At 40.5% G+C, this 9,834-nt stretch overlaps 1 protein-coding gene across 1 annotated transcript; it reads right to left on the bottom strand.

Moving 5' to 3' along the window:
• Positions 1–1,639: 1,639 nt before the first annotated feature.
• ccnq (cyclin Q) lies at positions 1,640–9,748 on the bottom strand. The gene is made up of 5 exons (XM_063895263.1): positions 9,304–9,748; positions 8,577–8,760; positions 6,460–6,592; positions 4,062–4,280; positions 1,640–2,504 (listed from the first exon to the last, which is right to left on the bottom strand). The coding sequence occupies exons 1-5, from the start codon at positions 9,446–9,448 to the stop codon at positions 2,415–2,417; spliced, it is 771 nt and encodes a 256-aa protein (XP_063751333.1). The 5' UTR covers positions 9,449–9,748; the 3' UTR covers positions 1,640–2,414.
• Between the last annotated feature and the right edge of the window lie 86 nt (positions 9,749–9,834).

Raw genomic sequence — 9,834 nt, 5'->3', positions numbered from 1 at the left:
ACAATAAAGGTTAGTCTGAGAAGCGTTCTACAGTAGAGGAAGTCAGAGAAACATTTAACAGAGTTCTCCATGGTAGAATAAAGGGAAACTGTATTACTGATGACAAACAGCAGCACTCACTGTTTCATATCTCTACTAAAACATTATCATTTATTAAAAAATCAAACACGATACCATAAGACGTTATTTGGGTCCAAATAAAAGGGAAAAGTTTTGTACTTACTGCATTATTGTACATGTATTGCAGGTGAAAGTCCTGAGTTGAAAATGTCCCTTGAGTAAAAACTAAAAAAGTATCATCGGCAAATGATGCGTTTTTATATTTTAAAAATAACAATTAGGCTAACTAAATTATAAACAAATCTAGTGTAGCAAAAAGTACAATATTTGCTTCTAAAATGTAGTGGAGTAGAAGAATATGTAGCATAAAGCATAAAGTAAAGGACCAGTATTGAAACACTTAATTGCAATACATGAGGAGATGTACTTGGTTGCCTCCCACACTGAAAGAAATCTCACTTGTGTGTCCTTCTTTGAGCACTGGTGTGTCTGAAGCAAGACAAATCTATCTGTCATATAACTGGCCAGGATATTTACACTCTGCTGTAAAAAAACCCATCAAAACCTACTCTAAGGTCAGCTATCACCTTAAGAATATATCTATAAAGGACTAATGTCTCAGCAGGATTTGGAAAAAAGTGTCATTTATCTTCAGTAGACTGCTGTAACGGTGTCTTTACAGGCCTCACAAAAAAAATAATCGATTATAGAGCTGCAGCTGATTGTGCTGCTGGAGTCCTCACTGACACTAAGAGAGTGGATCACATCACTCCAGTTCTGAGGTCTTTACACTGGCTTCCTGTCTGACAAAGACTTTGGAATACTACAGCTACTACATTTCTGATCTCCTGCTTCATCGTGAACCATCAGGTCTGCTTTCTGTCCCCAGAGTCAGAGCTAAACTTGGAGCAGCAGCGTTCAGTTATTGTGCTCCAAATATCAGGAATAAACTCCCAGAATCCTGCAGGTCTTCTGAAACTCTCACTACTTTAAAATGGAAAGTCTCAACACCTGAATGAAATCTCTACTCATATCTGATTTCACTGTAACTTTTTTTATTGTATTTTATATCTGTGTTATTCTATTTCCGCTCATTTCAGTTTGTGTTCTCATAGCTTTTTGATGATTTGTGTCTCTTAGCTTTTGTCTTAACATTCTTTAATGCTTTTTGTAAAGCTTTTATTTGCCTTGTTGAAATGTGCTATATAAATAACTCTTGTCTTGTTGCAGCCAGCCGGCAGCATTTTATATCAGTTTATTTAAACACGATTCAGCCCGCGCAGAGTACCTGGAGCTCCTTTTAATGAAGCTGGTAATGTGATTGTTTTTCTGCACATCTTTTACTGTGTCCTGTCTGAGTGTGATATGATGTGTTTTACTGAAAGCTTCCCTTTTTAATTGCACATTTAAAAACATGCACATTTCTGCCTTTCGAAGGCAAAAATGTTTTCCATTCTTTAGCCCCTGGCGGTCACTGCTGCGTTCACAGATGGGCTCATTTTATCTTCAAGTCAACTAGACGGATTCCACATTTTTCTTATTGTCAACAAATCCCATAAAAAGCATAATCAACAGTGAGATTATTTCATGACAACTTTATTTGTTGTGTTTTGCTTTTATTCCAAAAACAGAAGAGAACAAAGATATTGAAACTACTATTTTAATTATTTAATTGGTCTTTCCATGTCAGTTATTGACAGGGATCAAATGTAGTACATCAGCAGATATATCCTTGACACAGGATAGGGGAGGAGGTCATTTGAACTTAACACAGTCCAAATTAAATCTGCTCTTTAAACAGCAGAAACGTTAGTCTGAAAAAGTACATCAGGTCGCGTCCTCACATCTTTTACATCCAATAGGTCCTTCCCCAAAATGACAAACATTATTTTAGTTAACCCATGAAAACATCTCTGTGAATGGCAGCGCTGAAGAAACACAGAAAACACGAGCTGCCAAACATCCCACTATAAACCACGGGGTATTAACACTAACGGAGGCCAACGTGTTGATACGTGAAACTTACATTTTATATAATAATTTGAATGCCAATACCATTTCTGCATCTTAAAACTGGTTTTGATATATAGTATAGGACATCCAATGTTCCTCGTTATCATGCAGATCTAGCAGCCTGCATCGGACACCACAAAGCGAGAAATGTCTCCCCCAAGTGGCAGCACACAGCTGGGATTTTCTCTCATCTGAGAATAACTGGAGCAAAAACAAAGTGTTCCTTTCTCTCACGCGGGTACACACCTGAACCCCGACACTGACATGCAGAGTATGGCACGTGCACATGCTCTTCCTGGCCCCCAGACACACACAGACGGATCAACTGTCATGTGCGCCCTTCAGATACACTTGGCCTCCATGTCGTAGAGCTGCAGAAGGTCAGAGATCACAGCGTCGATGTCTGCTTTGGTCACGTCCACACACAGCACCTGAACGAACACACACACACACACACACACACACACACACACACACACACACACACACACACACACACACACACACACACACACACACACACACACACACACACACACACACACACACACACACACACACACACACACACACACACACACACACACACACACACACACACACACACACTTCAGCTCCACACCTGGCCTCATTAAACATCAAAGCTCCACACAGTGTTCAGAGCGACCTACATTTCACCGCCTTGAGGAAGGAAGTGGTAAACTGTGACGAATCGTAACATTTTCTATTTGCATTTGGATATTATGTCTCATAAAATCAAAGCTCTTACACAGAGACCTCATTTGTAAAAACTGTTTGACAATGGAAAAGTAAAATTGCCCCCACCTCCACTTAAATAAAGAGGCTCTTGTGCTTTGAAGACGGGCTGCTGCTGCATGCTCAGGTGCTAATGTCCCTTTCGTTAAAGAGCACAATGGTACAAAGCTGGAGGACATCTTTGCTCGTCTACAGCTGCTGTCAATCATTCTGCACCTTTACACGTTATAAAAGGTCCCGACAGGATGGCACTAGAAGTTTCTTTTATAGGAAGGACTAATGAAAGTGGGAGTATCTGAGTTCCAAGGCAGACATTTCTACTGGAACGCCCCTTGAGGTCAGACTCCCTACTTGGAAACTCGGAGATACATCGCCATACCCAAGATCATCATTCAGAATGTCTCCTCATATGAACTTTGATTATATAACATTTTTAACTCTTCTGTACTATTCGTGCCACATAAAATCAACTGTATGGTTCAGCTCATCTTCTATCCATCTGAAGCGTAGTTATCAACTGGTGTTGCTAAAGATGTAAACAAGGAGACAACTTTCCTGCGGGCGGCCATCTTTTTCGGACTACTGGAATGCTCAACTCTGGTGTGACGTCACTTGCAGTTTGGTCCTCAGACTTCCAATGTAAATGGAATGCAGCATAAGCTTTGGTACATGGGAGACGTGATCTACCAAATAAGCACCTGGGGCGCCTCTAAAGCAGCGCTGGATCGTTTATGATCTTCTTAACTTTGAAGATTTGCTGTTTTCGCATTAACCTTTTCAAACGTTTGAATTTGTTTGCAATGAGTACTTCTCCTAATAATTTGAGAACATTTTCCTATTCGTACTTAGATTCTTCTACTTAATTAATATTCTCAATGAGTACTTTTATTTGAAATTAAGTATTTGTTCAGTGTGGTAATAGTACTTTTACTGAAGTAAAGAATCTGAATACTTTTTCCACTACGGCCGATTCAGCACTTGTAACATTTGTGTCAGCAGAGCGTCTTTACTTTTCAACTGACGCTTTAACTTCTGACCCTGTTAGCTAGCCTACGGTTTCTGCTTACACTGCGTTAACTTTGCTCGAAATGACAATAGCTTTTGTTGTTGACAGTTCATGTGTTGTTTTCATGCTCTTCAGCGTTATACAAGGACATAATCTGTCATATTTTTCATTTTGGATCCCTTCTCTCTTCAGAATGTAATTATGAGCACTTTTCATATACACACACCTGCCACCACTCTTTCTCCCCGACCGGCAGCTCCACCCCGTAGCTGTCCAGAGCCAGGTGCAACGTTGCTATTGCAATGTGTTGTGGTGTGTGGCGGATGCACATGGCTCCATGGTAACAGTCTCTCAGCAATGCCCAGGAAGTCTCTGCGATGGGGGTTCGAGACCACGCGTGGCGGTTCACCAGCGACTTCACAGACATCAGGTAGTGGAGTAAATACTGCAGAGAGAACATACAGTATGTTCATCCTGAACATCATGCCTTCTTTATACGAGTCACACATTGTTTTAGTTGAGGCAACAAATAAATAACGTGTGTAAACTAAACACTTTACATCTGAGAGACTTTAAATGCTGTACCACTAAAGCAAGGTCAAGAAATAAAATAAAGAAATGAGAAAAGCCTAAAGAACTTAGATCAGCAAAGGCAAGTAATACTGCATGGTCAACAAATATTTGATTTCACTTATTCAGCCCAGATCACAAAAACAGTGGTAGAGTAACTAAGTAGATTTACTCAAGTACTGTACGATTTTGAGGTACTTGTACTTCTACCCCGCTACAATTCAGAGGTAAATGTTGTACTTTTAGGAGTAAATCCAGCAGCTACCCTGCAGTATACAAAGCCATTAAAACTAGCTGCACCTTTACCAGCTCTGAGAACACTTTAATGATCAATAATTATAAAACATATCAGAGATATTATTCTGAAATGGACCAATCAAACAATGACTGCTTTTACTGTCGCTACTTTGTGGACAAAATTGTTGGTACCCTTCCGTTAAAGACATAACTTGAAACTGACAAAAGTAATAATAAATAAAAATGTATTTTTTTAAAACGAATGAAAATCAGACATTGCTTTTGAATTGGGGTTCAACAGAAAAACAAAATAATGAAACTGGCCTGGACAAAAATGATGGTACCCTTAAGTTAATATTCTGTTGCACAACCTTTTGAGTCAATCACTGCAATCAAGCGATTTCTGTAACTCTCAATGAGACTTCTGCACCTGTACTCCTAGTTAACAATCTGCTCCAGCTGTCTAAGGTTTGAAGGGTGCCTTCTCCAGACTGCACGTTTCAGCTCCTTTCACAGATGTTCAATGGGGTTTAGATCAGGGCTCATAGAAGGCCACTCCACCGTTTTGTTCTGAGCCATTCTTGGGTGTTTTTAGCTGTGTGTTTTGGGTCATTATTCTGTTGGAGGACCCATGACCTGCAACTAAGACCAAGCTTTCTGACACTGGGCAGCACATCTTGCTCCAGAATGCCTTGATAGTCTTGAGATTTCATGATACCCTGCACAGGTTCAACACACCCTGTGCCAGATGCAGCAAAGCAGCCCCAGAACATAACTGAGCCTCCTCCATGTTTCACAGTAGTGGTCTTTTCTTTGTGTGCTTCATTTTTGCGTCTGTAAACATAGAGCTAATGTGACTTGCCAAAAAGTTCCAGTTTTGTCTCATCTGTCCAAAGGACATTCTCCCAGAAGCTTTGTGGCTTGTCAACATGCATTGTGGCCAATTCCAGTCTCGCTTTTTTATGATTTGCTTTCAACAGTGGTGTCCTCCTCGGCCGTCTTCCATTAAGTCCACTTTGGCTCAAACAGCGGCGGATAGTGCGATCTGACACTGACGTACCTTGACCTTGGAGTTAACTTCTAATCTCTTTGGAAGTTGTTCGGGGTTCTTTGGTTAGCATTTGTATTATCCATCTCTTCAATTTATCATAAATTTTCCTCTTGTGGCCACACGTCCAGGGAGGTTGGTTACAGTCCCATGGACCTTAAACTTCTGAATAATATGTGCAACTGTAGTCACAGGAGCATCAAGCTGCTTGAAATGGTCTTATAGCCTTTACCTTTAACATGCTTGTCTATAATTGTCTTTCTAATATCCTGAGACAACTCTCTCCTTCCTGTGCTCCATGTTCAGTGTGGTACACACTATGATACTAAACAGCACAGGGACTACTTTTCACCCTTTAAAAAGGCAGACTGACTGATTGCAAGGCTGAAGACACCTGTGATGCTATTTACAGGACACCTTAGTTTAACATGAGCCTGTGATCAAATTATTTTCAGTCTTTCTAGGGGTACCATTATTTTAGTCCAGGCCAGTTTCATTATTTTGTTTTTTTAAATGATTCTGTTGAACCACAATTCAAAAGCAATGTCTGATTTTCATTTGTTATTTATTATTACTTTTGTCAGTTTCAAGTTATTTCAATGACCATTGTGGGTTTTTCTTTCTTTAACGGAAGGGTACCAACAATTTCGTCCATGTCTGTAAGTACATTTTGATGAGAATACTTTTCTACTTCTTCTTCTTACTTGAGTAACATTTTGAATGCAGGACTCTTTTCCCACCTCTTATCACAAACACACTTCTCCCCTACCTTGTGAGGGTGTTCAATGGAGACGTGGAAGTTGAGCTGTCGGAGGATGAGCAGCTCGCACTGCACCACGCTGTCCCTCAAATCCCAGAACTCCTTGTCACATTCTAGAGGAGCACTGCCACTGTTGAAATACCTGAGAGGGAGGACAGGGAGGGGTCATTCAAGTAGACCACATCCAACAGACACACAAATCTGCTAAGTTACCTATCCTGCTCTTAGGCATGAAAAAAGCCTGCTTACAAAAAGGGTCTGGTGTTACTAAGAGGTGTAGTTGGGTTCATTTGGCAATTATTAAAGAATCAATTAATCACATCATGAATCCTCCAATCAATATAAGGATTAATCCTTTACACAAAATTGTTGCAGATTTAAATTCTGCAGATGGCTTTAACTACTATCTGCTTAAGCTGTAGTGTAAAGCGAAGTCATGTTTCTGGTGACGCCCAAAGAAACCTGCTGATGAAAAGCGAGCAACAGAAGAACTTAGAATCTGACACAGACGGAACATTTCTAAAACAATAGAACGGTGATTAAAACTTTGTACATTTGTTTAAAGAAATATTGCTCGAGGTCCTCTGATCTACAGGTGTATCTTAAGCTTGCAGATTCATATTACTGACCCTAACGAACATATTCACTTAGCACAGTGACCATGTTAGATCCAGTCATATACCTGGCTTCTACCTTTTCTGAGATGTTACGGTCCAAACCATTACTACAATAAAATAAATATTCTGTAGAATTCAATTAGGAAGAAAAAAGACAGAAACCTTTAAGTTTCCAGGTAACAATCCATATATTAAAGGTCTCCTATTATTCTATATTTGAACAATATATTGTAGGGCCATATCTATACATAACTTGTCTGTGAAGTGTTTTGCTCGAAATACCAAACAGATCCCCCATTGTAGCATGCCTCATCCCCCTCTATTTCAGCCCTGTTCCCGAAGTGCTGATCACTTTAACTCACTTTAAATCAACTAGCTGCTGCTGGCCACGCCCCTTTGGAGCTGAAGAGAGTTTTCTACCGGGAGAAACTCAGCTAAACGCTGCCGTGATTAAACCCCATATTATGTTCCAAACCACATCCAGCATTATTTCTGAAACACTTCTCAGTGTTTACCTCTAGAACAGAGACATTATATGTATTATACACAACAACTCTAAGTCCCTCCTGCAGACATCCTGCTGAACACACACACACACACACACACACAGAGGGGCTGCGGAGGGGATTCAGCTCCGACTGTATATTGCAGACGATAGGTTGGTACGTGTCACGTGGACGGGACATTACCAGGAGTTCAATGTAAAGCCAGCCCACATTTCCGATATGACATCATAACCGAAGCAAATCTGGATCAGCTCGTTTGTACCCTCGTTCTTAGAGATGTGGGTTAGGAGGAAAAGAGAGAGGGTTGTATTTTCTGACACTTTGTGAGTCTCCTTACACACCGGGGACACATATTTATGTATACAAGACACCAAAAAGTGCATTTTGCATAATAGGGGACCTTTAAAGCTAACTGTGTTTACATGTTAAACTTTATAATAGCAATTTATTCGATAATCGCAATCATTTTTAACCTCAGCAGTACAATTTAACTCTTAAATGGTTTCTGTATCCTGGGGGGATACATTTATTTGACAGGTCCATGTGTAAAATGGGTGTAATAACAGTCTAATTAGGGTGTACTAAAGGGGTAATATTGGTGTTACATGGGGGTAATATGGGTCTAAAAACATTGAACATGGGAGTAACAGGTATATTATGGGTGTAATACAGGTGTAGTTATGGTTTAACACGGCATAACAGTGTTATATTAATGTGTAATACGGGTGTAATATTGGTGTTACAAGGGTGTAAAGGGGTCTAAGCAGTTTATTAACGTTATAATAAGGCTGTAATATGGGTGTAATCATAGGGAGTAATGTTGCTGTAAAAAGTGCATGACTGCATGTATTTATTATGGGTGGAACAGAAGTGGAATATGGATGTAATGTAGAAAATACCAATGGATTGTTTTCCCAAATATTGAATGCCCATTTCAGGGTTAAATGGGGCGACAGAGCAGAGTTCACTGCAGGTAGTATCAACTCCTGATCAAGTATATTACCTATGGCTGACGTTGATGATGTCACGGGTCCTGGTGTGTTGCTCCTCCACTTTGCCAGCCAGGTACACACAGCTCATGGCCACCAGGTAGGGTTCATACGCCTGCAGTCTGACGCGTTCAAAGAATCGGTGGTACAACACGCAGGCTGTGGCCACGGGCACCGAGCGCATCCTCAGCTTCACTCCTGAGCAGGGAAACAACAAGCTGTGATGTTTATCATCTTTGATGGATTCATCACACAAATTGCTGGGTTTACATCTACTGCAGGCTTATTCATTAACTTAGTGAGTTTGATTGACACATACCTTTACTCCACATTACGTATTGGAATCATCAATTACTTGTGGCAACAATGGGCAGCAGGATCATTCTGGCTTAAAAGTTCATTTCTAACTTGTAATTAATAAAAAGCAAGGATACATTCAACATAAATTCTGTATTCTCTCTATAAAATGAACAGAGGAACATTTCAGGACAATGGGCGATTCGTGCATTAGGCCTATCTATTTGAACCATGTCTCTATTAGAAATCGTATAGACACCTGTACAAGATAAACATTATAATCACACATGATATCTTTTTTACTAAATTAATGTAAATGATATGCTAATAAATCAGAGTCATAGTGCATAGTTTGTCCCCCTTTTTCCTTACAGAAATGGACTTACAAAGTACTATTTATTAATGACCATACCTTATTAACACACACACTTCCCCGTGGCTTACCTGTCTCCATAATGAAGCGACAGACGCGGAAGTGTGTCTTCATGTCCCTGTCGGTCTCTGCATCCCCGCCGGACTCTCTCCTGCCTGCAGCCGGCCACAGCGGCCTGTCTCTCCGGACAGCTAAACTAAAAGACGGTCCTTCCATGGCTCATGTAGCCTACCACCAACACAACTGCCCACGTTGGACAAGAAGGACGCTAGCTATTTTGCGACAAACCTGCCTGAATTAAACTGAAAGAACGCTCACTTACTGACTGATTGTAACTGGGGTTGGTGTTCCTTATTTAAAAAACAAAACAAAAAACGTTTTCAAGACGTTTTATCTCGCTGCTGGCTAATGTTTGGCTAGCTAGGCTACATCCAGCAAGTACGGCACCGGAAGATAAACAGCTATACTTCCGGTGTTCCAGTTTAACTGGATTCCGGTTTAACTGGTGGCATTTGTTTACCTTTTCCGCCAGATGTTGTGGTTGCCCGGTTCGTCATTTTCACGTAACTTGTGTGTCTGAAGTGTGACCAGACAATGTAGAA

The sequence above is a fragment of the Eleginops maclovinus genome, chromosome 1, assembly GCF_036324505.1.
Source record: "Eleginops maclovinus isolate JMC-PN-2008 ecotype Puerto Natales chromosome 1, JC_Emac_rtc_rv5, whole genome shotgun sequence".
Taxonomy (NCBI): Eukaryota; Metazoa; Chordata; class Actinopteri; order Perciformes; family Eleginopidae; genus Eleginops; species Eleginops maclovinus.
Note: the sequence above shows the minus strand (reverse complement) of the source record. Positions and strands in the feature narration are given on the sequence as shown.

Coding starts and splice junctions, on each gene's coding strand:
- ccnq (XM_063895263.1), bottom strand. CDS start 9,448: ATGGAAGGACCGTCTTTTAGTTTAGCTGTCCGGAGAGACAGGCCGCTG. Junction 6,593..8,576: donor ATCATCAACGTCAGCCATAG/GTAATATACTTG, acceptor CCTCCCTCTCAG/GTATTTCAACAGTGGCAGTG. Junction 4,281..6,459: donor CCATTGAACACCCTCACAAG/GTAGGGGAGAAG, acceptor TTCTCTCTGCAG/TATTTACTCCACTACCTGAT.